The sequence below is a fragment of the Tamandua tetradactyla genome, chromosome 8, assembly GCF_023851605.1.
Source record: "Tamandua tetradactyla isolate mTamTet1 chromosome 8, mTamTet1.pri, whole genome shotgun sequence".
Lineage (NCBI taxonomy): Eukaryota > Metazoa > Chordata > Mammalia > Pilosa > Myrmecophagidae > Tamandua > Tamandua tetradactyla.
Genome location: NC_135334.1, coordinates 21,270,299 through 21,297,982, shown reverse-complemented (window position 1 = coordinate 21,297,982; position 27,684 = coordinate 21,270,299). Strand labels below are relative to the sequence as shown.

At 53.3% G+C, this 27,684-nt stretch overlaps 1 protein-coding gene and 1 long non-coding RNA gene across 6 annotated transcripts; one reads left to right on the top strand and one right to left on the bottom strand.

The window, feature by feature from the left end:
• Positions 1-480: 480 nt before the first annotated feature.
• USP2 (ubiquitin specific peptidase 2) lies at positions 481-24,424 on the bottom strand. The gene is given in 15 exon segments (XM_077112663.1): positions 481-2,249; positions 2,638-2,758; positions 2,917-3,024; positions 3,249-3,327; positions 3,447-3,527; positions 3,617-3,720; positions 3,931-3,995; positions 4,199-4,309; positions 4,408-4,519; positions 4,695-4,818; positions 5,306-5,356; positions 15,984-16,595; positions 16,597-16,799; positions 23,319-23,586; positions 24,312-24,424. Coding segments are annotated over 13 exon segments (1,818 nt in total). The 5' UTR covers positions 16,759-16,799; positions 23,319-23,586; positions 24,312-24,424; the 3' UTR covers positions 481-2,161.
• LOC143644116 (uncharacterized) lies at positions 8,931-26,483 on the top strand. 5 transcript variants are annotated; one of them, XR_013156521.1, is made up of 6 exons: positions 8,931-9,338; positions 12,346-12,800; positions 13,789-13,894; positions 23,325-23,807; positions 24,301-24,732; positions 25,410-26,483. It is a non-coding gene; the product is annotated as an uncharacterized LOC143644116 (long non-coding RNA). The 5 variants fall into 5 exon arrangements; XR_013156523.1 differs by lacking the exon at positions 13,789-13,894 and having other exon boundaries at positions 8,931-9,144; XR_013156520.1 differs by lacking the exon at positions 13,789-13,894.
• Positions 26,484-27,684: the final 1,201 nt, after the last annotated feature.

The window sequence follows — 27,684 nt, the reverse complement described above, 5'->3', positions numbered from 1 at the left end:
TCACTGTAGGTCTGGAAGGGCACCTGAAAGTTTCAATGATGAACCAAGAGAATATCTGTCTCAGCAGTTGACAGTTCATTTAAAGAAATGTGTTTTACGTATACTAGCTTTCTTAGGTGTGAAGAAGCTATTGAGGTTATGGAGGAGAAGGTTCTTATTCGCAGCAGATGTGTGAAGTATTTAGAAGTGGAACATGACACCTTGCCCCTAAATGTTTCCACACACACACAAACCCCAACAAAAACAAAACAAAAAAGTGGCGAAATTTTAACAGTTGGTGAATCTAAATGAATACAGTGTTTGAAAATGTATAAGGTTAGCTTATTTTTGTAAAACTGAACATTTTAAACTAGAAAGTGGGCAATTAATCTTTCCTGGAACTTGGAATTTACAATCTGGTTGAAAGAGTAAAATATTTGGCCATTAATATACTAGGATGGTTCAAATCCCTCAAAAATAAAGATTCCATCACTTATCAACTTATTTCTCAAAGCTATTATTTATTCTGTACAAGATTCCACTGTCCATCAAACATTCTTCTACTCTTGCTTACACAGTAAACAAGTGTACACCAGCCCTTCGGCTCAGGTTCACAGATCTCCCCTGGAGAAGGTGTCAGGCTACTTAAACCTGGGATGCTTTTCTCTGATGCCTCCTCCTGGGAGCACTGGGATGCTCCCGGCTCCAAGTGGCAGAGGCCAGACCCAGATGGGTGTGCAGACGCATGGGGCTCCACGCCTTGGTGCTAAACAGCTTTACTCTCTGGAACAGCAGAGTTTTGTCCAACTATTTAGGGCAAAATCAAGCCCATAAGAAAGAAGCATATGACTGGGCAAGATGTCTCAAAACACCCCAGGCTCCAACTCCCAGGCTGGGCCTGAAGACAGCTGCCGGGAGGAGCTGCGGGGCAGCAGGGCGTCCCTGAGAAACTCGGTCCAAAGGGCCTATGTCTAGGATGCTCTGAGAAGGCAGGGGTCAGGGGAGGCAGCAGGATGTCAAGAGGGAATAAATTAAAGGGGAGAGAAGCTCTAGGGATAGGGGGCTTGTGCTATCCTTCAAACAGCTGAGGAGTAGACCAGGGGTGGGTGAGAGGAAGTGGCAGGAAAAAGTTGATGCACTACCATAAGAAATCTCCTTTCACCCGTCTTCCTCTTCACCTCACTGCAATGTAACCCAGGCTAGGCGGGGCGAAGGGGATGACCCCCATTTCCCGCAGCAGGTTTGTACATGGCACTGGGAAAAAGGGAAGCGGCTGAGGGATATTTCAGGGAGGGGCGGTTACCCCCTGGTCCCCAAACACTATAAGGCACAATTCTTGGAGGCAACTAGATTCTATCCAAAACACTAAAAAAAAAAAATCTTGTTAGATCCCAGGTCTACTGTGGCTGTGCCCGGGGCCTGGCCACGCCCACCCAGCACCACTGGGGGCTAGCATTAGAAAAGTTGCACTTGGATTTAAAAAAAAAACAAAAACAAACAAAAAACGACCAGCACAACGTCCCAGCTGTGAAGAGGTGTGAAGGAGAGCACCTCCAGTCTGAAAACTTTAGTTATGGTAATAGTAAAAAAAAAAAAAAAAAAAAAAAAAAAAAAAGGTGGGCTTTTAAAAACCAAAAAAACAGCTTGTTTCAAAGATGTCCCCTGGTCTGTCGCCCTGGAGTTAGCAGCGTTACGAGGGCTCTTGGCTTTTGTGTTTTTCTCGCCTCTGGACCAGCGGGCGGGCGCAGGTGCGGGTGGGCGCGGCTCTGGGGAGCCGCTCTCTGGGCAGCGATCCTCCCGCCGGGCTCCAGAGGGCGCTGTCTTCGCAGAAGGTGCAGGGGCCGGAGACGCGCGGGAGAGAGGCTCTTCTCCCCACTGACGGCTGTTTGTTGTTTATTACACACAGGAAAGAAACCACAAGCTTTAAAAATGAAAACAAGAGAAGCCGAAGGAGCGCTGTGCTGACTCTGGTCTCCGTGTCCTGTCCGTCTTCCCCGCCAGGCCACGGCTGGGAAGCACCTGGCTCCTTGCTCCAGCCCCTGACCACACTGCATCAACTCCTCCTTGGCAGCTTTATTTTAGTTTATTTCTCTCTCATTTGTCAGGTTGGTTTTGTCTTTTTAAAAAACTCAGGGTGCAGGGCCACCACGGGGAAGGGAGGAAGGGCTGTAGCTGCTTGCTGCTACATACGGGAGGGTGGGCTGGCCAACTCATAGAAGAGCAAGTAGGCGTCGCTGGTGCGCACTTGGCTGGAGGACATGGGTGACACGCTGTGGAGAGAGGGGCCAGGGGTCACAGCCTGGCCAGGGAGGCCTGGGGCCCAAAGCCAAGGGCTGAGGAGGCTGGCGGGCTCCGGCCTGCAGCCTCTCTGCCCAACACCTCCAGCCAACCTCTTTGGTTGTCTTTTAGAGATTCATGGAATGGGCAGCAGGCTTGGACCTGTCAGCCAGCTTGTTTCTTGCACGGGCAGGCTCAGGGAATCAAACCCAGGTCTCTGGCATGGCAGGCAATAATCCTGCCACTGCACCAAAGCTGCACTGCCCTAGCCAGCCTTTTGGCTCTGACCTTTTCTGTCCAGTCAAGGTGGGGGCAGCCACGTGGATGGGTGAGGTACAGGGGGTGGGCAGCCGGGTGCCCTACCCGAACCCTGGTGCTCACCTGGAGTCGTTGAAAGTGTGCCATTCGCCTGTCACGGGGCTCCGGCAGTAGGCCGTGTAGTGGCCGCCCATGGTAGTTCCGGAGTGATTGGACACAGCATACAGGTTGTAAACAGCGTGGTCTGAGGAGGAGATGTCGGGTTCTAGCCCCTGAGGCACTCCTCGCCCCTCTGCTCCCAATCTTTTCAGAACTCTTTAGCAGCCTCCCTCCACCTCTCTGCCTTCACCTGTGTCTTACACCATGGCCCGGCTTCTTCCCTCCCTGCTGTGAGGTACTCACTGGTGTTTTCTGAGGCAAATTCTCTCAAGTCCAGGTCTCTTAGTGGGAAATTCACAAATGTTGTGAGCTTGCTGGTTCGTATCCTGGATTCTGAGAACCGCTTCAGATCTGGTAGTGGCGCGAGTCAAGGACAGACAGGTAGCAAGAACAGGGTCAAACTAAAGGAGGTGAGAGCCCTGCACGCAACAGTGCTTCTAAGGAAGCAGTAAACCACCACCAGCAGGAGAGCCGGTCACATTTCATTTCCCCTGCTCCATTCACCCTCACCTTGCGGCCCCTTGTCATCAGTCACCCTCTAAGTCAAGGGCCCTGCCCTGCTGTCTTAAGGATACGGAGCACCAAGATCTTTGGGAACCTCTGGATGGAGAACTTCTTTATACATCGTTTTCTGGCTCGGCAGCGGCAGCACGTCTGGAAGACAAACAAGAGCTAGAACAGGCCTGTTTGAGGGAGAAGTCGACAGGCCCAAATGCAGAGTCCCTCAGAGAGGCCCCTTTCTCTCATGCAGGAGCCACTTAGGAGCCACTTACCGGCTTTTCATCTCCATCAAGCACATCCTCTTTGGTGAAGAGCCTCATGCAGTCCATTAATGTCACTTCAGGATAACCTCGCTGGAGGAGAAAAGGAGTAAAGGTCAGAGGTCAACAACAGGAAAGGGTAAAAGTGGGCATCTTGAAAGTGGGGCCCCAGGGGTGCATACCTTAGCAATGGGCAGGGAGAGGTCCCAGAAGGGATCAAAGACTGTGGAACAGTAACCACAATCCGTACAAGTCAGGGAGCTCTTCAGCTGCCCAACGAAGAGATCTGGGGAAGAGATGGACACGAGAAGCTGACCCACAGGGAGGGGCCCTTGGTCTTCCACAGGGTCTCTCTCACTGCTCCTCCCTCAGGCTGCAGGACACTGGGCAGAAACTCAGTCCCCCAGGAAGGTTCCTAGGCCTTTTCATGCTCTGCTCAGGCAAAAGCAGGTGACAGTGAGGAAGGCCTTCCCAAAGGCCCCATCCACGTGCTTACCCCCAATCCGACTGTCTTCACGTTCTAGATATTTCCTCCACATTTGTCGCCCTTTCTCATCATCGCTGGAAACCAGAGAGAGGAAGACAACTAGGTCACAGCTTAAAACAGGCAAAGTTTAAGGATCTTATCAATCTAGATCTTTAACATTCCAAAGATGATTTTATTCTCTCCAAATCATGACCCCCCCAAAGAGGCAGGTTGAAAAAAAAAAAAGCAACTTCACAAAAGTTTCCCACACCCCCCCCCCCCCACTCCTCTTACTTACGGAAGATGATCAAGGTTCTCAGAGTGGGACTTGGGCCGCACTGTGACTCGGTTCACCTCATTGTGGAGCCCGTCGAGGAGAAAGCGAAGGAACTCCTGAGCGTCCTGCTGACTAAACCCAGAGAGATCAGAGTGAGCAGTGCCTCCTGTCCCAAGAACCTGGTGCTGCTGCCACCCACCTGGGGGAGGACATATCAGCCAGGCCCTTACTTATAGCCCACGAAGCGCGGTGCATATCTCTGGATCTGGGTCTTGAACTCAGATGGGCTCACCACATCATTGGGGGATGAAGTCCATATGGTCTGGATTAATTTTGCAAACTCTATTGGGAGGAGGGGGAAGGATGGAAGACTCTCAAACTAGAATCCCAACAAAAGGTAGCCACAGAAATAAAAACAGGAGAGGTGCTTATGAAAGACCATGACTGGTATAGCAAGAGTGGAGTGGAGAGAGGGTCGGCGGGGGAGCAGGAGCACATGCAGGGACGAGCTGCCCACCTTCCATGAGGGCTGTGTGGGTGCTGCTGCTGTGGCTGAGGTCCCGCACATAGAGCCTCTGCAGGCAGTAATCTCTCAGCTCCCGCGTGTTGCTCAGGCACTGCAGAACCGAGTTCATGAAGCACTGCAGGAGACAGTCCAGACAATGAGCGGGGAGACCAGACCCCTGTCTGCTGCTTCTGATCCCTCAGTATCAAAGCCTCTCTGGTTCCCCACCTCAGAAATGAATACTTCCCCAGCCTCAAGTTCTTCTTTTCATAAGAGGAAGGAGTGAAGTGAGGCAAATTCCCCTACTGGTACATGTGACGTAATTGTTTACTATAGAGGTGTGCAAAAGGGTGTGGATGAGTTGGACAGAAGTGATGGGTGTGATGGGTGTCCCTGAGGAGAAGGATCCAGGAAAGCAGCTAAGCTGACAGTAAAAAGGGCAACTCCCTCTAGGGGCGGGGCTGAGGCAGAGCCCAGGAGTTCTAACAGCAGCCAGGAAGGACAGGGACCAACTAGCCTAGAGTCCAGGGAATCCGCTGGAATGGGAGGGGATGCTGGGTAGATTGTCCCATGAGGACTGGAGGGGATGTCTCCAGGAAAGAAGCAGACTGGGAAGAACTCACCGTGTTCCCAAGGTTTCGAAGACCAGCCAGACCCTGGGCGCTCTTAGAATTCTGTAAGCAAAGAACACATGGCCTTGAAGGCTGAAGACAAAGAGGCAGACCTGTGCTAGGCTCTCTCCCGCAAACTCTGCCCACTGGAGCCAGAAGCATCAGGCACGTATTATTCTTGTCAACCCTGGAGAAAAACAGGATTGAGGAATGCCTGCTATTTCCAACACTCAACAAAAATATTCTTCTGGGCTTTGTTTTCTTTTATTGGCTAAATGTTTCCCCCCATCTTTACATTATCCTTCAATGTCTGCCACAGAGGAGACTGCAGATTAGAACTAGAGACGAGGAATTCCTATGTTTGGGTACATATTTGCCTCCTGGCTAAAGGAAATTTCAAGGCCCAAATACAGGCACCATCTCAAATGACCAATATTTTGTTCCCCTAGATGTCCAATATATGAAGAATCTGTCATAAAATATACTCCAAGAAGGCCTTGAAAAGTTAAATAACAGCACATAACTGAATTCAGACCTACAACTGGGAAAAACTCAGGTCTGCCAAACTGCCAGAGACAGGTGGAATTCCTCCTGTCTGAGCTCACCTCCTGAGGGCTGACGCAAGGTGGGAGAATCCTCCCAGCCTGGCTCACATTTCAACATCCTGACTGGCCACTGGCTGAGAATCCTCATGATGGCAGACTGCGGCCAAGCAGAGGTAAGTGCCTGGTTGACAACGCCACCCTTGCCCTTGTCCCTAACTCTAGAGGCTGGTGAGGGGGCTCAGGAGAGAATAGGTACAAAGCCGAGCACTCTGGGCACTCTTTGTCAAAGTCTCTTGACTAAACCTGCGCATACCTCAAAGGAGTCTGAAAACCTGAGGACTCAAAGGGTTAAGGAAGCAGGCTGCAGATGAGCCTGCCACCTCCTCTCAGGGAGGGAACCCAGGCGCAGGCAACTCGAGCAACACTGGCTGGGGCATGCGTGGGGCCAGCTCAACTCTGATCAGAACAGGAGCCTGAAATAACTGAGCTAAAATTATTCATGGCGTGTGCTGACAGCAGCTCAAAGCCCGTGAGGCTGTCAGCTCAAGGAGGGCGGGAGGAGCAGGATGCAGAGGGGGCTTTTCTCCAGAACTGCCTTGCTGATCCCTCAAGGAAGAGGATCTCTCTCCTTGCCAGTTACCAGGTAGCAGGTGTGAAAGGATAACGTACCCAGAAAGGAGTCCTGTTGAAAACTGCAGCTGGAGAGAAAAGCCTATTGGCCGCAGGCTGGGTACAAGCATCCTTGAAGATGTCTGCAGGGCTAGTAATATATGGCCCCAAGCACAAAATTTGAGTCTTACCTTTCTGAAAGGCTAAACCCTGATGCTCCAGTAAGAGGGCCACAACAGAAAGAATCCCTGGGCCAAAGACCTTATCAGCATTTTCAGGTAGAGCTGGCAAATGACACCCCCCTGCCCCTACACACATACACGCAGGGCTCCACAAAACAGATGTCTCCACACTGCCCATTTGGAACTAAACCTCAAACCCATCCATATTCCAAGATCTATTTTTGGCAGCGCTTTATTAATTCTTAGCCCCCCCTGTGCCTCACACATCTGTCTAAGCAGGCGTTGGGAGGAAAGCGTTCTTGCACTAGGACATGTCAATGGCCACCACGGTGGGCCCTAATGACAGTGGGAACATGGGACACGGAAGTCACTTCTCTATTGACGTGTTCCCTGGTGCTCTAAAAAGGCGCTAACGTTCCAGAGTAAGGGTTCGAGAAGAATGTGTTCTCACCCACAGTTACTATATTTGAGGATCGAACCTTCCATCAGCCTGGGGGTGGGGAGATGGGGTGGCTCCTTTAAGGCTTTTAGTTTCTTGTTTAGGGTGGGTGGGTGGTCATGCCTTTGGCTAAAATTTCCTAACCTCAAACCTACTTGCCAATTTTTAAGCCTCTGTTTAGAAAGCAGTTAGGTAGCAGGAGGGGGGGGGCAGAATTGGGGGTGGGGGGAGAGGGCTATTCTGCGCCCAGATACTCTTCTGCCATGAATAGGAAATCAGGAGCTCCAGGGAAAGTCAGCACTTTCCGTTCCAGAGAGGAACAAAACGTCCCAGAAATGACCTTTTTTTATAATGGAGAAAACAGTTTTACCTCGGGGCTCAAAGGGAGTGGCTGGAGAGAGACCCTGCACAGCCCGCCTCTCCTGTCGGAGTTCAGGTAGAAAGAGTTGAGAAATTTGTGAGTAGGGATGCCCTTAAAATTTACCAACAGTAAACCTAGTTGTGACTTTGGAGCAAGCAATCATGACTACACCCTGACAATAAATGGACAGTACTCGCCTTTCGGCGAAGGAAGGGCCCTTTCTGGGTTAATGCCAGCAGCACCTGAGGACATAGGAAAGGCTGAGATTTGTGTCTTCACAAATCTGGAAAAGGGCTTTCGTGCTTACTTCACCTGTGCCATGAGGGTCAGCCATGAGTCCTGGTTGTGGCCCAGGAGCCCGTGTGGCCCTGGCACCGGGCAGTGCATGCACTGCCAACAGGGGAGCTGCTGCCTGTTATATAAGACCTGTCAAACTCTGGCCCCTTCTCTCTTTCCCAAGGGGGCAGTGCCCAGTCTTGTGCCCCAGCATTACTGGGGGTGGCCACTTCATTAGCAGAAATGGAGAGGGGAGGAAGGACAATGGAAGTTGCTCTCTTTCACCTCTCTGCAACAACTCTGCCCTTCACAGGGTCAAAGGACGCCTTGATTGACCCCCAGGGGCCCTTATCTGACCACCCTTCTGGCTGAGCTTTGTCCCTGGAGGAGTCACAGCCGCGGGGCCCAGCAAACTACCCGTCCCCTCAAACACCAAGACCTGGTCAAGGTTACACTTTCCCGCACCTGTCCTGAGGTGCCAGGAATGAAGAGCCCAAGAGCCACCTGGCGGGGGGGCGTTCTCCCGGGGATTCAGGGCATGGGCCTTCAACATGGGGAGGGGGCCGCGAGTAAGCGTGGGATCACCTGGGGAGGGGGCATTCCTTGCCGGGAGACCCTGGGAAAGGAGGGGTGGGGGCTGGGAAGAATCCGTCCCCTGGCCCAGGTGCTAGGGGCGCGCGGCGGGTGGGGGCGGGGAACGTCCGGGGAGGGCGACGAGTCCCCAGGCCCTCGGCGAGGGGCTCCCGGTCAAGGGCCCGCGTACCTTGGCTTTGTTGAGCAGGAGCCCCACGAAGGTGGAAAGTAGCAGGGACGGGGAGAGGGGGGAGCGCGGCCGCAGCTCCTTGGCGAGGGCGGGAAAGGGGGCGGCGGGGGGCTCCTCGGGCAGGGTGACGGTGTACGAGGTGCGCATGCTGGGCGGCGGGCTCGGCCCCACGCCTAACGTCGGCTAAAGGGGCGCGGGGGGTGGGGGGGACCCGCGCGGGTCCACCCTGCCGGGACGCCGAGGCCGGCGAGACCGCCACAGCACCCAGTCCGCGGTGCTCGGCTGTAACTGCTTCGCCGGGACCCGAGCGTGCGCTCCTCCGGGGCTCGCGAAACCCACTCGCCTCAACCTCCCCGCCGCGCGCCGCCAACCGCCCGGGCTCCGGCTCTCCGGCTCCGGCGGACTGGCGGCCCCGCGGGCGCTTCGGGGCCCGTGACGTCACGCGGGGGCGGGGCCAGGGTTTCAGCCCCGCCCCCGGCGCCCGCACGCTGAGGAGTTAAGCAGGGCCCGGGACCCCTCAGTCCTCGGATCCCGCCGAGCCAGGCCAGGCCAGCCCACCGCGAAGAGCTGCAGGGCTGGGGGATCTGGACGCGAGCGCGGACGCTGAGACCGGCCTCGGGAGAAATCGTCGTTGGGGGCCGCAGAGGACGCATCCCCAAGAACAGGCGTCAATAGGGCAAGATGCAGTTCTTAACTTTTGGGGGGGGGCGGGCTTCAGACCATTTTGAAAACCCGACGAAGGCGCTCTACCCTCTTCAAGGAAAAATGCACGTCCGCACACACAAACTTTTGTATAGAATGGGGGCGGGGGGCGCTCAGACCCTCCTGAAGCCCAGCTTCCACGCAGTCCGCGGGCGCCGAGGTGCCCAGGTGAGGAAGGATCCATTTATGGGGGTTCAGAACTAAGCTCCCCACCCTCCCCCAGGCTTGTTTGGCCCTATTACTTGAGCTCCCCTTTATTTAAATAGACTATGCTCCTATAAGGTACAGTAGTCACCCATCCTTTTTGGCCCCAGTACAGAACATTTCTGGCCTTTTCTAACCAATTGCCAAACTCCATCTCTCACAGAATCTCAATTTTGACTTGTTTTGGGGAGATGGGGAGAAAGGTAGCAGAACAGTGCGGAAATAGGTGCTTAGCAGCCGTGGGGTGTGTGTGTGTGTGTGTGTGTGTGTGTGTGTGTGTATGAACACATACTCTGACCCTAAAGGCAGCGATACCTGTGGACCAGGGGTCTTCGAGTTTTATTTCTGATGCTCCACCCCTCTCTCCTATCAGGGCTGCACAGGAATCTGCCTAGAGAAAGTATCTTGTTTGGAGCTGGCTGGCTATTTTTAGCCAGTATTTTTAGCATTTAAAAATACTCAGAGAGGCAGCAGCGTGTGCTGTTACTCATCCGCGGGCTCCTTCTGTTCCCCTCGGCGAGCTCAGCCCCACATGCACAGGCACACTGCACACACGACACAGCCACATGGGGAAGGAATATGGGACACATGTCTGGGCTGCTCCCGGGGCCACCCACAAGGCAGCAACCGCGCTGAGGAGAGCGAGGGGACAGGGCAGTTTGCCCGGGTAGGTGGGTGGGTGGGAGCAGGGGGGCGGGGTGGGGGGGCGGCGGGAATCGCGGCGTAGCGGGCTTAGCGATAAGTGAGGACGCGAATGTCAGGCGGCCTCCACCACGGTCGGCATTCCTGCCCAGACTATAACCAAACCCGCCCTCTGGCTTTCTCCAGGTTTCCCTCTTTCCCGCCAGACGTCTTCAAGTCTGCAGCAGTGCTTGCCCTTCTGTGTCGTTTTGACCACCTCACTCTTGTGCCCTAAAATGAGGAGGGCACCTGCCTCGCGCATCCTGTCCAAAGCTCCAGGGAACTCGGTCCCAGCCTCCTTCCCTTCTCACCAACCCCTGCCACCGACCAAGACCAACCTGCTGCTCTCAGCCTCTGCTTCAGCACTTGCTTTCTCTTACTTAAAAACAAAATTGCCACTGGTTAAGTAATTACTAAATGCCAGGCACTGGGATAAGTGCTTTACATATGTATATACATATATATATAATCCCAGTTTATTTCCATAATAATACAATGACGCATAACCATTACAGACAAAGAATCTTAAGTCCAGAAAGGTCCAATGACGACGTGCTAAAGCCAAGAAGACTGCAAAGCTTATAAATGACTGTGGGGCTTTGAACCCAGACCTGTCTTGCAGCAAAACCCACGCTTTTAACAACGATTAGGAAATTCTGGAATGCCCTTCCTGTTCTCTGCCAATTACCTCCTTGTACGTTGTGCTTTTGCACAAAGCCTTCCCTAATTAACCCCACCCACCTCTGAACACCCCAACACTGCATTCCCTCAGACTATCAGCAGTCAGTTTACACTGTATTTATTTATCTTAATGTGTTTATTTTTATTTTACAAGTGTTTCTAAGACTTTTGAAAAAATCCTTGGATGGCACAGGGCTCGTTTGGATTGTACCATTATACAGAAAATCTCCTGAGGTTAGGCTTTGCGGGTCCTCCTAGTGGGTGCTGAATAAATGGCATTGAGAACGAGGGCCGACCAGGCTGTGCTGGGAATCTCGGAAGCAGTGGGTGTGTCTGGTTTTGCTTGTTGAACAAACATGCTGGGGGGAACATTGCTGGAAGGTGCTCACCTGCTCTGTGGCTTTGGCTGGTTGTTCCCCTGACTTATAACCAGCGATCTGGCCACTCCAGGACATGTGGCATTCTGCCAGCACTCTCTCCCCCCTTCCCTGGGATACAGAAGACTAGGGCGACTGTCAGGGAACAAGGAGGTTCCAGGTGGGGTTAGCTTGTGCTTGGGAACACTTTCACCCAGCAGGTCTAACTACTGCAGGCCGCTTGCAGGGCATGGCTCAACTTAACCAAGCCCCGGTGAGACCCTTTCTCCCCACCACCATTTCTTTCTTCTGGGATCTGAAGCTGGCTCTGGCTCAGTGATTCTGGGCCTCATACTGAGCTGAGCTGAGCTGGGTTGATTGATTCATGAGCCCGGGTTTGGCTTGCCTACCCCTCCCCCCCCACACCCCCAGGGGGAAGTCATTGTCTTCACCTCACATCCTCCCTGGCATGAGAAGGAGTGTAAATAAAGTAAAGTCAGGGTTACCTCTGCGAGGGCAGGCTTGGGAGGATCCCGCTTTGCTCAGATCTTAGTGGCTGCTTGGTGCAGGGTTGGGGTTCCCAGCACATGCTTGCTGCTACCACTGCAAAGACAGACCAGTGGACTGATTGACTGATAGACTGTAGGAATCTGGGATGAAAATGTAGGGGCTCAGAGTTAGGGGTTGGGCCTGCGGAGCCCTGGTTTTCAGCCCGCAGGTGTGCCTCGTGGAGGGAGGCTGGAGGCAGCTCTGCCTCCCTGCCTTAGCTCTGCCCCACTTTGTGTGCCAGGCAGTCTGGTCTGAACCAGCTGGATTCTGGAGGCCTCCCCACTCCCCTCTAGTGCTTATGCTTTACTTCTGCCTGGGGTACGAGCTTTATGCATCCATTGAGGTGCTTGGGGCCACGTGTGCCACTCTGGGCTCTGAACATTATGTTCATTTCTGAAGCCAGTGGTCAGTGGAGCGGCTCCCCCAGGGGCAAGGAACATTCTTTCAGGCTTAGATTAACTTCTGCATTGCTGAGCCCCACCCCAGCACCATTAACTCATGAAGACATCCTCAAAGGAGGTGTGTGTTGGGGGGTAGGGGTGGGGGAGGCGGCAGGGTAGATGATGCTGGCACTGATTGAGAAGGCGAGCCTGGGTACTGCAGTGCCAAGGCTGCCAGCCAGGTATCTTCAAGGGATGGAGACATCAGTGTCTAGCTGACTTAAACCACAAACCACAAACTCACGGCCCTTTCTTTCTCAGCAGCTTGTACTGGTGCTGGCCACAGGACCCCTCTGCCAAAAGGACTCCTGTGAGTGACCTTCCCATGCTGTCAACACAGATTGAAACCTCGGGAAGTTCAATTCCCTCAGGTGTCTGAGTGAGCCCCGGGAGTGGCAGGGGGGTAGGACAGGAACCCGGGTCTCAGGCTGCCGAGCTGGACAAAGCCAGCATGGGTGATGCATTGCAACGTGGCTGAACAAGAAGCTTGGGAAGGTAAGGGACAAGAAAGGAAAGTCTCACTTCTCACCCAGGGGCTCTAGGGTAGCCCTTGCTGTCCTCAACTTGCAGTCTCTACAGGACAGCCTTCAAGTCCAAAGTTCCAGCCAAGAGAAAAATCACATGACCTTTTCAGTTTATATAATCTCCCTGTCACTGAACAGCTGGAACCCACGGCCTCGGGAGATGAGTCAGCAGCCCCAGTGGCAATTAGGATCCAGGTACTTCGGGTTCCCAGACCCTTTGCTCCTAGAAACAGTACCTTGAGCAGAGGGCAGGGGAGTGGAGAGTCGAGGGGAGGGAGGTGGAAAGAGGCCCGCCCAGATTCTGAGCCTCAGTCCCTAGCTTTGCATCTTAGGAGCAGGTGCCGGCCCGGTGATTGTGTTCTGGAGGGCTCAGGGCCAAATTCTGTCTCTTCTTGGGCGGGGAGAAGGTGGCCTGGGCAGGGCAGGCCAGGGCAGGGCTGAGGCCTGCAGGCAAAGTGCCAGGGCTGGGGAAGGAGCAGCTGGAGGGGTGGAGCGGAGGAGGATTAGGAAGGATTGGAGGGGTTAAAGCGCAGCCCTGGCAGGGCTCAGTGAGAACAGCTTGTCCTTCCATAGGCCCGGGAACAAGAGCGGAGGGCGGAGGGGGTGAGATGATGGGGTTGGGTACTCCTGGCTCTCTGCAGGGCCAAGCCACCTGGGCTGGCTGGGAGTCCTTACCGGGGGTAGTGAAAGCTTTGTCCCCCACCCGTTCAGGACCATCATGTCCCTCCTCTCTTATCTGCATTTTATGCTGGAGGCAGAGGCTCAAGGCAGGCTCTCATTATCCTGGTGCTGAGCTGCCTCCCACTATGGACTGGCATTTTGTTGGTGCTTCTGCAAGCAAGGTGGGGGTTTGTCCAGCACTTACCCCCCCCCCCCCCCATCACCGTCTCTGGTTCTTTACTAATGCTCAGTGGAGTCTGATATTTGAAGTTCAGGTTGGCCCTTGCTACTAATGAGGGGGAACTGAGTCCAGTCCTGGTCGGGGCCTGCTTTTGACTTCCCTTTATGAATGTCAGGAGCAGTTTTAAGTCGGCCCAATGGACCTCAGAAGAGTTATGCCAGACTCCATGGCATAACACGCTTCATTCCTACCACAGGGCGGTCCCTCCCAAATCTAGTCACCAAATGCCCCTCTCCTATCACCTTTCCCCTCCTTCAGTTTAATCTGTTTGACTGGTTTCAGATTCATCTGTATCTATTATATGCTTTGAGCCTCTCAACATCCCTGTGAGGTGGGTAGGGAAGGCACCATCGCTGCCTTTTATAGACAAGGAAGTACAGTTCACACGGTAAGTGTCCAAGGTTAAAGAGACAAACTGTCCCTCCCCCAGTTCACAAACAGCCTGTCCTGGTCTCAGATGACCTCTCCCTTCCCTGCCACCTATGGCACTTCAAAACACCCAGCGCTGCCTCCTATGGCAACTACTTAAGAACTTCCCCAAATTAATTGTGAGCACACTGAGGGTGAGGGCCTTGGCTCGCAGGTCTCTTGCCTCCCAAAGAAAGTGGGAGGGTTCAAAGAGGACCAGAATTTACTGAGCACCTATGGCATTCTAGGCACTTTCACACACATTACCTTTTGATTCCTCACGACAACTATCATTTTACAGAGGAGGAAACAGGCTCACACGTTAAGGAAGTATCTGGGGTGACACTGCTAGTTAGTTGTGAGTTGTAAATGAATGAATGAGACGGTAGATGGAGAGCTGCAAAGAAGCTGGCCTCTGTTTTAGAAAGCAGCGGTCCGGGACCCTGGAGGAGGACTGTTCTTACCCCAGCAAGATGCAGTCAGCTGCAGGAAGTGAGCATGAGAGTGGAGAAGTGGGGGGAATTGTTAAGCCCTGGAAGTGATTCTGAGCCAAGCAGTCTGCAGACCCCACTTTGAGAACACTGCTCACCATAAAGAATCTCTGTCTTCTGAGCAAAGGGAGGGAGGCCTCCGGGACCCAGGCCTCTCTGCCAAGAGCCACCTTCTCATGGTCCCACAGATGCAGCAAAGCAAAGCAGCCTCCACCCCGAACCCAGCACATGGTCCTCTTAGAGCACATCATTTCCTCCTGTGCCAGCTCTGTCATGACGCACACTCACTCGCCCACTCCTCTTCCACACTATCCTCCAATGCAGCCCGCACTGCCTTGTCGGGGCCTGCGGATTCTGGGTGGCACCGTGGCACCGCACAAAAGGCCCAGCAAGGCCAAGACTCACCAAGTAACATTATCAAAGCTGTCCTCTCAAGACTTACACTTATGACAAGCTCTAAGGTCTATAGCCCATACCCTGCCCCTCAGTCCTGAACTTCTGTGCCATCTCATTGGATCAGCCCCCCTGAACAGCAACTTCTGTCGTGGCACAGCTGTGGTTCCCAAAAGGCAAATGCCCTAGGAGTAGGGGAAGGGTGCACAAAGGAATGGAAGAGACACAACACCCAATCCTCCTGCCCATGTGCTTTCCCACCTGTCCACCTGTTTGTCCATCTGTCCATCCATGCATATATCCATGCATGCCTCCATCCATCCGTCCGTCTGTCCATCTGTCCATTTCATTAGCAGGTCTCCGAGTTCCATGCTGTGCCAGGCATATGGTGGAGAGATCCAGAGATAAGACAAGATTTCTTTCTTATGCTCTGGGAGCTTGTCACCTAATGGCACTCACAATTAACAGAAAAGGCAGAGTGCCCCAAAAGAGCAGGCACGGGGGTGGCCATGCTAGTCCTAGGTCAGGCTGCAGTGGAATCTCTTCTCTTATTCCAGCCCCAGGCAGGTATTGGATTCTTAAAGTTCTGGACAAAAATTTCTCTACCATTTTCTCCGAAGGCATAAGTCAAGAACTGCTGTCTAGAGACCTTAGTCCTGAGCCAGCCAGGCTCAATCAGAGAGTTCCTTTTCCCCTGACGCCTTATGTCCAAATGATAAGCCAGGTCCTCTGGGATGGGGATGGGAAGTAAAAGTCCCAGCGGGAGGACAGATGCAATGTGAATGGGGAGCACTGGTGGTCTGGGGCCCCAGAATCTAGCCCAGGATAGGACAGAGCCTGCAGGGGGCCCTGGCATGTTGGGTGGAAAAGGAGAGGGTAAGAAGAGCAGTGTGTATGGTGGCAGGGGGTAGTGGTGGTAGTGGGGGTTGAGTATTCCCAAGAATATTCCTGGACCCCCCCCCACTCCCCCAACACACCTAGAGTACATAGGCTCTAAGTGGGTTTCCTAGGGAGAGTGGGAAATGCCCTGGGCATTGACCCATGAGGGCACCAGCCGCCCTGAGATGATTTCCTTCACTTCCATCCTGTAGGGTTGTGGGAGTCCTCCCCTCACCCCCGCTCTGCTACATCAGTGAGGCGCTGCCTCCCCAGCCCATCGCCTGGCTCCCCAAGGGGTAAACTTACCATGGTGTCTCGCCCTGGGGAGCTGGAGCGGCTGGGCCCAGGGACCTGGCCCTTGCCCTTCTCCCACAGAGTGTAGCGGCCATTGGGTCGGTAGGTGGGGCTGAGGACTTCAGGGACTCGTTGGGGAGGGGCCTGGGTGGGCATCTGCGGCGCGCTGCCCTTGCGACCATAGTTCTCCAGGTAGTCGGCCAGGTACTCAGAGCGGCTGGCTGCCTGGTACAGCCCCTGCAGGGCGCACAGCTCCTTGCGCGTGCGGGCCAGCATGGGGCTCCGGCCCAGGTTGCCTGGGTCCATCCGGTAGCTCTCGGAGGTCCGGAGGCTGGAGAAATCCCGCGCCAGGTCTGACTGGCTGTTGGACTTCTTCTGGGTAAGGGTGGCGCACTGGTCGCGGGCACTCATGGGCAGGTAGCTGAGGGCGCTGCTGGTCACTCCATAAGGAAATCCACTGCCCCCACTGAGTCCACTCCCTGAAGGCCGCTCAGAGCCCCGGGTCTGGCTGTCCGCCCGCTTACCACCCCCGAGGTCGGGTCTCAGCAGGGGGCGGCCGCGGTCATAGTCCAGGATGGAGGAGGGGCCATAGGTGCGGGGACGGGTGAGGAAACTGGCGGGGGGGGCCCGGCTTGAAACCGAGCTTCTCCTTCTCCAGAAAGGAGGCGGCCAGGTTGGCCCCGTAGGAGGAGGGGGTGTAGGTGCCATAGCCTGATTTGGCATAAGGGGCATCTGTGTAGCGGGCCGACTCTGTGTAGCGCTTCAGGGTGGAGGAGAGCTGGGACATCCTTCAGGGCGGCACTCAGTGGGGACTGGGGGCCTCATGGGCTGAAAGACAAGGAAAGCAGATGTCAAAGGGCCCCACCAGGTGTTCGACTCCCGCTGTACCTGCTCTCCATCCCCAGCTGGGCCGGAAGCCTAGAGCTCAACCACAGACCACACAGGCGGCTGCCTCACTGCTTGAAAACTCAGGTATGTGCCTGCGTGTGCATGCACACACACACGCACGCACACACAAGCCTCCAGCCCCCCACACCACCTCAGCAGCCTTCCAAGCCACCCACAGGATTCCAATCCAAATCTCAGCTCCAGTGGCTGAGGGGCTACCACCACCCTCAGCCCCTGGATGGGAAACGCCAGACATTTCAAGAGTTAAGATGCATGCCCTCTTAGAGTCCTCCCTTCTGACTTCTCGAGTGAGGAGAGCAGGGGTCTTTGGGAAATCATCGGCCCTCTGAGCTAGAAAGACCTTAGAATTATTTGGTCAGATCCTTCGTGAGGACAAGGGGGCGCATAAGAGGATGTAACCCAGAGAGGGGGAGGGAGGGAGCACGTGGCACAGAGGGGGCTTAAACTCAGTCCCCCAATTCCACCCAGGAGTCCTTCCTAGGACACGGATCACCCGCTGCTTGGTCCCGTGGTGGGGGTGCTTATGTGGCAGCACCCACCTCCCTCACTGAGCTAAGCCTTCTGCTCTAAGCGGGGTTAGGGCTCTGGGGCATCCTAGGGCTTGCCCAGCAGACATTCCTCCCCAGTTGCTCATGGAGAAGCTTGACTTGTGCAGAGGGGGCCCCCTAGAGGTGAAATCCTGCCCTGCAGGCAGTGTGCCTGGACCCACAGCCTGGCGGCTGGGTGGGGTTGGGTGAAGGAGTGCAGGATCTCTGAAGGTGGAGTTTAGGAGGCCCTGAGAAATCAACCATCTTAACTGCTTTGCTGTACAGATGGGAAACCTGACCATAATTGCCCAAGGTCACACAGGGGTGGAGCTGGGACTGGAATCCAGGTCTTTCAGAGTTCCAATCCTGGGCTCTTTTTACTTTACCTTGATTGACCCTTCCCCATCACACTTTAGCTCAGTTGAGGACCCCCAGAATCCCTCTATCACCCTAAAAGTACAGCCTTGATCTATGAAGGTGCTTGGGAGAGAGGAGCAAAAGCATGGGGGAGGGTTCCTGGAAGACCAGGCCCCCTTCCCTGAAGGCCACCAGGGGCCCTTGAACTCGGTCCCAATCAGAAAAGGCCAGACCGGTGTATGCAGGCCCTGGGGTTTTAACTCAGCCCTGCAACCGACCAAAGGTGGGGGGTTTTGCTTTAATCATTTAATCTCTTCTGGCCTCAATTTCCTCACCTGTAAAATGAGCATAATAATCATTATGATGCCTCCTTCCCAGGGCTATTGTCAGAAATAAATGACATGAGAAAGCGCTCAACAACGACAGCGGCTATTACCTCTGCCCTGGCACCTGCCAGGCGGCCCGGCTCCTCCCAGTGCGTCTGTAATAATGTCAGCCTGGCTCTCTCTGACCACACCCAGATGCTAGGCTTACCCCCACCCCCAGCCCCGGCCCCGGCAAGGTCAGTGGGCAACGGGCAGACATCTCCCCACTCAGTAGACGCTGACTTGGGCAGCCACAGCCCACCCTAGGCTGCCAGCTACCCAGCCCATCAGGGCAGAGGGAAGCTGGTGCCAAGCCCCAGCTTGGCAGAGAACTCTAGAGACCCAGTCCACACACGGCTTGGGGGAGGATACGGGGGTGGGACATCAGCAGGTGGCAGCGACCCATATAGGCCCAGAACAGAACTTCTTGACCTTGCCAGGGACCTGTGTCGCTTTTCAGTCCGGGCTGGCCTCGGAAAGGTCTGGTCCCTGTGACTGTCTACCATTTTCCCATTGGCCCAGGGGCCCCCTACACTTAACGGACATTTGCTAGCCCCCCTCTAGTCCCCCACCAGCACAACCTTCAGCGCTTCCCCCATAGGTAACTGGGGGAAGACCTCACACTGGGTTAGATGGAAACCACAAGCTTTCTAACCATTTGTTTAGATTTTGAGGGCACAGAGAAGGGAGAGAGTGAAAGCTGAGGAAGGACAGGGACACAGACAGACAGAAGCCAAGGTGTGGGGCCCACAGTACCAGTCTGATCTGTTTGGAGAACTCCATCAATAATTCAAAGTCAGAGAGAATCCAGGTCTCAGGAGCTGGGCTCCAGGGCACTGGGCAGCCAATCAGATACATGTCCCCCAGAACCCCCCCCCCACAAGCATGAGCTCACGACTCCTCCCACCTCTTTACCTCCCCCCACCCCCCTGCCCAACTAAGGCTCTCAGGGAATTGGTAGTCTGCAGGCAGTGCCCCAAGCCAGTGACCTCTTCCTGCCCTGTTGATGACTGCAACAGTGCTGGGCCAGACAAGGTACAGTGCAGAGGCACAGACAGCCCCAGCAAGGCCAAGGGAGGGTTGGGGGCTGGGAAGTGGAGCCACAGCTTCTGACCCATAGAATCCCAGGAAAGCTCCTAAATCCCTGCTCCCCTCTTGGCTCCAATCAGGCAGACCACTGACACTCCCCCACAGGAGCACTGGGGAGTCAACACCCCCTGGAAGCTGCCCCTCCGTTCTGTATCTGACTTACAGCTCTCAGGTCTGGGGAAATTCACTCTTGAGAGAAGTCCCAGCACTTTCCAGGTGGAGGAATCTCTTGGGTTGGCACCCCTTTGCATTACCTGGCACACTGTCTCTGGAGGCCGCAGAGTGCACCCCGGGTGGGTGAGTGGGCGGGACCCGGCCGTAGCCTTGCTGCACAAGCCTGGGACAGCTCGGGCACTCCCATGGCTGCGAGTCTCCCCGTTGCCACAGGAACGGGACGAACTGAATGGCCCTTTCATGGGGCAGTGGGCGGTGAGCTGATTGGCTGGGACACCCCGGCCCCCTCCCTGCCAATGTGGGGCCCCTGCTGCCCAGCTCTTTTCACTGTTTACCCGGAGCTGGCAAGTATGGGCATGCGGCTCCAGGCAGCGCTTCCCCAAGTGCCCAGCGCTGTGGACAGCGGAGGCAATCCACCTGCCAAGCTCCTCCTCTGTGCCATCTCCACAGGGGCACCTCAGATCTCCCCTTCTCTGTCTGACACTCCCCATAGCTTTGCTTAGTTTCCCCTCTGGGGAGGTGCAGCATTCATGGCTGCACCAAGGACTCAGCTTCCTGCTGTGACATCGGAGCCAAGCCATTGTCACCTGGCCAGCACCTCTGGGCCAGGCCTTGTGCTGAGCCTTCACCAGCAGTTTCTCATTCTGCCTTTTCTTCAGCCTTCCCCTTGAGCCTGTACCACCCTAAGAGCCCTTCCTCTAACAGGGTGTCCCAGAAGTCTGAGTGCGGTTCTAAGCTTTAATTATTTCTGAAGGGTAAATGCCTCAGACTTACAAACAACATCATCTGCTGGTTTAGTCATTTAAATTAAACTGAAATCAAATAGAAATGAAACACGCAATATTCAAAAATTCACAAAATTAAACAAACACACAAAATTTAAATTCACTGGCAAATGAAGTTTTTCAGGGACACTTTTAGCATTTATATTTCTGGAATTGTTAAAGCCTAGGCACAGAGACTTTGGGGACATGGTGTATATTAATTCACTGACTTCTCATGACAGCCCCAAGCAGTAGGTACTGCTAATATACCCGTTTACAGATGTGGAAACAACACGTTTCCAAGGAAGTTTATGTGGATTGCCCAAAGCCACCCCGAGGGCTGGGCGGGGAGGGGGCCTGCCTGCTAGGACCCCTACTTCACACATCTGTGGCTCCTCCTTGGGCTGGGGGGACCTGTGGGGACCACCACGGACTCCAGGCACCCACTGTCTGGGTAGCAGTAGGGTCCTACAGACTCCTGCAGGAGCAGCCTGGATTTTCCACTGCAGGCGCAGGAGAGCGAAACCAGGTGCAACCTGAGCAGCAGAACAATTCTGACCTGCCACGAGATGGTCCAGGAGACCTCCATTTTACTCCCCTGGCACCAGCATCTAAGCCATAGCCCAAGACCCTTGGCCCAAAGCCTGGTCGTGATGCGTCCTCCAAACCCCTATACTCACCGCAGCCTGGCTCACTCCCCCAGGTGCCCACGTGAGATGAGTCAGGGGTTCAAATGAACCCCATGCCCTTGAGGCAGCCAACTAGCCCCCTTGCGTCAGCCACTGTCATTTCCTGTGGCTCACGTGAAGGGCGGCTCAACCTACCCAGCTGGGGGAGGAACTTACCCACCAGGAATCCCAGGCACTCCTGGCCCTGGGGGCAAAGGACAGGTGGCGCCCCACATCCCAGCAACTTTCATGGCCCTCTGCCTGGATCTGCTCTGTCTAAAGCAATGCCTTCTTGGGCTTTCTGGGGTAAAGGCAAGCTGGCTTCTGTGACCTTGCCAGTGCCTGGGTGGAGCGTCCCAAGAGGAGCTCAGAGACAGGCCCTAGCAGGGTTAAGTCCCTTCCCTCCTACCCAGGGGCCCAGGACAGGTGAGTGAGGATTCCCAAGCCAGTCCCTCCAGGTGCCTGGGAACCTCCACAACGGTGACCTCAGAGCTTCCCAAAGCCACTTGCTCATCACATGGGAATCAGGCACTGGTGATGCACTGAGCCCGCAGAGTGGGGCGGCCAGAGAGAGGGGGCCTGGTATTTCCCCATCGAGGCTTTCCTGCCTTCCCTCCTTCCCTGCTGCCCTGCTCCCCTGCCCCGTCACCTGCAGACACATCCAGTCTGATGGGATGAGGGATGTCCTAGCAGGTGCGGAGGATGGGGGCATAATGGAGGGTAGGGTGGGGGATATTGGCTCGCCCTTTCAGGCACCCATGAGCCTTGGCCTGTCTCCAGCAGCTCTACCTGTCAGGGGCTGGCCCCCAGTGACCCACCCGCTTAGTGCCTAAGCCTCTTGCCTTGGCTGGGGGTCAGCCAAGGGAATTTGGGTCCCTCTCTGTCTCTCTTGCTCCCAGCAGTTCCCCCAAAGGCTAGAGGAGGAGGCTTGAGATAGAGACTGGAGATTAGAGCAAGAATCCTAACTGGTGGAGGAGAAGTGGGTGGGTCCCAGGCATTCTCTCTATAAGGTGCCGCCTGATTTGGGGTTGGGAGGAGGTGGACATCTCTGTGTTTCCAAGAAAAGGCAAAGAAATGGGCCTCCAGGCAGGACTGGGACCCTTAAACTCTCTCTCCCAACCACTTCTGCCTGGCACTCTCTTGGTGTCTCCTTGCCCCCACCCCAGGGAGGGTCCCAGTCTCTCTTCCTCTGCTAGGGCTTCGACTTTCCTCTGTCCTCAGCCTCTAGAGCTTTGGACTCACCACAGCACCCCCCAGGCCTGGCAGGGCGTCATCTCCCATGTTCCCCCAAACTCTTTGATGTCTGTCCTCTGGATGGCAGTCCTGTGAAGCTCAGGTGCCAGAGGGGTAGCTACCAACCTGTGTCCAGGGGCACTGGATGGGACCTGGGGGCTTCTCCTTCTCCAGCAGGGCAGGGAAGTCAGTGAAGAGACTAGAAGCTGGTGTCTGACTTGGGGCTGGGTAATCCGCAGCTCAGGTTACAGACTCCGATATATATAGTATCTTATCTGACCTCACAGAGATGGCTAGCGGCAACTCACTTGCATTCCAAGCCCGGGGAGAATTAAAGGGGCAGTGGCATGGCCATCCTTGAGAGGCGGAGCGGCTACCCTGATGGGCCAGTGCCAGGCCAGGAGATCCTACTAGGGCTCCATGAAGAGGGGTTCTTTGAAGTGAAGGGGATTTAAGGGGAAACAGAGAACTGGAAAGAAGGTAGAGAGGTAGGGGTGGAATTTGAGGCAAAAATATGTAGAACGAAGATTCTCTGGAAGTGCTGGGAACAGAATTAGAGAATAAGAAGCAGGCTTAGTGCTAGCCCAACTCTAATTTTGAGAAGGAGTAGCCTAGTGATATTGGCCCAGAGATGGAAAGCAAATTGCTGAAGGACACACAGTGAGTGGGAGACAGGGCCAGCTCTCAGGTTTTCAGTCCAGTATTTTTAGTGTAATGGACTTCTAGGCCTGGGCTTGAATTCCAGTTCTTTCTCTTTTTGGCTCTGCGACAATGGCCAAGCCACTTAAGCTCGCTGAACCTCAGTTATTTAATCTGCAAAACAGGAATACTACTAATAGTACAACCCTGACAGAGTAGTGATGATCAAATAAATTATTTATAAATGTCATGGCACAGAATAAGGTTCCATAAATGATAATTATTTTATAGAATTCTACTACTTGTTATTATTATAATTAGTGGTAGTATTAGCAGTAGCACCATGCCAGGTGAACCTTCCTAGGGAAAAAAGGGCCTCTAGGCTACCCCTGGGGACAGCTCTGTTCTAATGCCAGAAAACAGCCCATGGTTTTTTAAACTGGTCCACTTGGGAGGGCAAACGAAGTTTGTCAAAGTCCCAGGAAGTCCTGTCTACTAAGGAGAGAAGGGCCAAATGCATTTGGGCTGCTTCCCTCTTTGCCTAAAAAAATGGAGCAAATGCAGCTGCCCCTGGGCTGCCGGGAGAACCCCACGCCCCCAGCCTGGAGTGGTTCTACTCTACCTGTAGGAGCGCAAGATTCCAACACCACTGAGCTGGGCTGGGCAGGGTCGCAAAAGGAGACAGCAGGATCCTCAGCCTCTCAGGCCTGCGTGTGCACTTGTCAGCTGCCCGGTACGTTTCTGATGGCTCTCCCTGAGGACTGCAAGTACCTGGGGCTGGTGCCTCCGCCCTGTCTCAGCAGAGGTCCTGACTCAGCCCCAGGTCCTGATGATGCATTTCAGAGACGCCCTCATTCCAGTCCTCATTCCGACTCCAGGCTGGCATGGATCTACAGCATCAAAGGAGTGGGAGATGCCCCAGCCCTTATGCAGCCATGCTCTCCTTTCCTCAGCTTCTCTGGGTCCGACTAAAGCTTGGGAGGCGGCCCTCATGCCATGCCTCTGTTTAATCTACCCCGCGGCGCCATCCTACCAGCGGTCCATTCAGGAGGCTGCCACGGCTCATGGGAGAGCCAGGATGGGTTAACCCGACTTCCCTCCACTGTGAAGTGTAAGTTTCTTGCTTTGGAGCATCGCATGCCTGATTCTGGTTTGGGATTGGTGGGCATTTCAAAGATGTCTCTTTCTGGTTTGAAATTGGTGGGAAAATCTTCCCTGCTACTTAATTGCCGCCCAGCCTGGTTCTCGTCCTTTGGCAAACAGACCAGAGACAGCTCCCCGGGGACTTGTAAGAGGGAATAAGGGAGCTGTGGCGTCCCGCCTCACTCTCAGGCCATATACCATGCGGGGTGCAGCGCCCGGGACTCTCCGAAGCAGCATTTCCTTACACACTGAACAGCACACAGATGGCTCTTCCTGGCACCCTGGGCTGGTAGTTGGCAGCCCCCTTCACACAACTGGAACCCATAGCTGGAGCTCCCCCGCGCCGCTGACACTCGCTCTACATTTCTAGTGCCCCCTGTGCCAAGGCTGTCGTTGACACTCACTTTCTGAGCCTCAAACCGGCACTGACCTCTGCATTCCCCTTCCCCGATCTCCTACAGGTGGCACGTACCTGCCTCTTCTCGGAGGATGGACGAGTGGAGCCGGGTACAAGCATGGAGCTGCGGGTGAGTCCCGGCTGGTACTGGAGCGGAGCAGTGGCCAGCAGCTGACGCAGAGGGCTCCCTGGCCTCGGCTCCTGCCCGCCTCTCCCCCACCTCCGCCGGGGGCCCTGAGAGGACCTCCCCGGGAAATCGGCGCCACCCAGCGGGCAGCCGCCTCATTGCGCCCGGGCCGGCAAAGCCACACCCCCCATCGCGCGTCACTGAGCCGCGTCACGGCTATTGGCTTGTTCCTATTGTTGCGTCATTGAGCCCCGCCTGGTTAGGGTTTCCCTGGCAACCGATGTACACAGAGCAACACGTGGAGAAAAAGGGCGCGAGTTTGAAGGGGAGGAGCACGAAAAGAAGTGGACCGGAATAGACAGCTGGAAGGTATTGGAGAAGAGGAGGGGGTCGTCGGAGAAGGCCCGGATTTAAGCCCTGGGGCCTATCAACTTTCAGTTTTCTAGGGATGTCTAATGTTCACAATCTTTTCCACTCGGCTAAGGGCGGTTCGAATTTTCAGGCTCTTCTCTTTTTTCTACTCTTAAAGGCACTCCTTGCTCATTTTACTTCCTTGGGACCAGTGATTAGTGGTGACCTCTTGAGGACATAATGGAGGCACGTCCTCAAGAAGTGCAAGTGGAAGGGATTCTGGTTGGTCTTTCAAGGAAAAGCTGGGATTAAACTTCCTTTGTGTGGAACCGTTCCCCACACCCTCACACTAGTGAAGAAAACCCCACGACTAGATAGATCCCGGTTTTGAACTTCTCCAGGACCATCAACCTTTCCGGGTGCCCTTAGCGCCTTCTCCTGTTTTCCAAGACTGGTATTCCTATTGTCACCGTCCTTCTCAAGATCCCCTTGTCTTCTATTTCCCAGAGAATATAGAGGGAAATGTAAATAATAAACAGAGGGAAATCAGGAGGAAAATTCTTAAATTTCTGCCTACAAACGTATCTGCACCCATTTTTACTTCTGTTCTGATAGTAGGGAAAGAGGAATCTCTGTTGTTGTCCAAGCAAAGAGGATCCCATCTAGATCTTAACCCTTTCTGTTTGTTTCCTTAGGGCCCTCATTCCATCACCTCTACTTACAGAGAGGTACTGTGTTCCTAGGATGTGCCAGGCATTCTTCTAGGCACTGGGGATACAGCAGTGGATAAAACAGGTGAAAATCCCTCTTTTCGAGGAGATTACTACCTTTTAGCAGAAGCAGAAATAAACATGAAACTGTTGAACTGTGTTCCAGTAGCCTTGATTCTTGAAGATGATCGTGTAATATAGCTTTTGCAGTGTGACTGTGTGATTGTGAAGGCTTTGTGTCTGATGCTCCTTTTATTCAGGGTATGGACAAATGAGTAAAAAAATAAGGATAAAATAAATTAATATGGGGGATAAAGGGTAAAAACTGGGTAGATTGAAATACTGGTGGTCAATGAGAGGGAAAAAGGGTAAAGGGGTATGGGATGTATAGTGTTACAATTTGTAAAAGGTGCTGGAATTCAATATACCTGAAATGGAATGGCTTTTAAAAAGGGGAATTTGTTAAGTTGCAAGTTTACAGTTCTAAGGCCATGAAAATGTCCAAATTAAGGCATCCCGGGAAGGATACCTTGATTCACGAAAGGCCAGCGAGTTCAGAACCCCTCTGTCAGCTGGAAAGGCACATGGCAACATCTGCTAGCTTTCTCTTCTCATTTCATAAAGCTTTCCCGGGGTCGTTTTCTTTATACATCTCCAAAGATCTCTGGCTGTGTGGGCTCTGTTGGCACTAAGCTTTTTTCCAAAATGGTTTTCTCTTAAAGGACTCCAGAAAGCAACTCCACGGTGGAGACACATCTTCACGGAAACCATCTAATCAAAAGTTACCACCCACAATTGGATGGTCACATCTCCATGGAACAATAAATAAGATCCCATCCAGTAATATTGAATGAGGATTAAATGACATGACTTTTCTGGGTAACATGACAATTTCAAACCAGCCCAATGAGTCTTTTTATTTCTTTTTCTGGAATGATGCAAGTATTCTAAAAATGAACACAATGATGAATACACAACTATGTGACAATATTATAAGCCATTGATTGTACACCATGCATGGACTGCATGTATGTGAAGATTTCTCAATAAAAATATTAAAAACAAAACAAAGGAAATATAATAAACAAATAAGTAAAAATATATAGTATGTTAGATGGCAGGAAGTGCTATGGAGAAAAATGATGCAGAGATGGGGACAGGGAATACATAGGGTGTGGTCAGAGAAGGCCTCTCTGGGCTGAGAGCTGAATGGCCTGAAAAAGGCAAGGGAATGAGCCATGTGGCTCTTCTGGGGCAAGGACATTCTAGGCAGAGGAAACAGTAGGTGCAAAGGTCCTGAGGTGGGAGTGTGCTTGCTGTTTTTGAGAAAACACAAGAAAGCCAGTGTGGTCAAAATGAAGATAGAGATGGGGAGAGAGTAGGAGATGAGGTCAGAAAGATAAGGAATCACACCTTGTAGATCCTTAATACCATTCTTTTGACATTAGCTTTTTTTTAGAAAAATATTTTTATTGAAATATCTTTATGCACCATATAGTCCATCCAAAGTATACAATCAGTGGCTCACAGTATAGTCACATAGTTGTGTATTCATCACCATGATCAGTTTTAGAACATTTGCATCACTCTAGGAAAAGAAATAAAAAGAAAAAAGAAAAAAACCTACACATCCTATACCTCTTACCCTTCCCTCTCATTGATCACTAGTATTGCAATCTACCCAATTTTTTTTTTAGCCCTTATCCCCCCTATTATTTATTTGTTTATTGTCCTTATTTTTGTATTCCTCTGTCCATACTCTGGATAAAGGGACTTGACTTTTGGAAGGTTGTCAGTAGGGGAAAAACATGGATCTGACTCTGGTTTTAACAGAATCACCCTGGCTGCTGTATAGAGAACAGGTCTGAAGGGAACCAGAACAGAAGCAGGGAGACTGTTTAGGAGGTCATTGTAATCATCAGGAGAGATGAGAGTGGCTTAGATTACATGGTGCAGGAGAGGTGGTGAGAAGTGATTGGTTTCTGGATACTACATGTAAAGCCTGATGGATTGGATATGAAGTGTGAGAGAAAGGGAGGGAATTTTCGCTTGAACATTAACTGAGATGGGGAAGACTATTGAAGGAACAAGTTTTGGGGGAAGAGCAGGAGCTTGGTTTAATGCTAATTAAGTCTGAGATGCCTATTAAACATCCAGATGGCGATAGATGTCAGGAAAGCAGTTGTATGTTCAAGTTTGATAAAGTCTGGACTTTATGTAAATTTGAAACCAGAGAAACCAGAACCACCAGTATATGGAT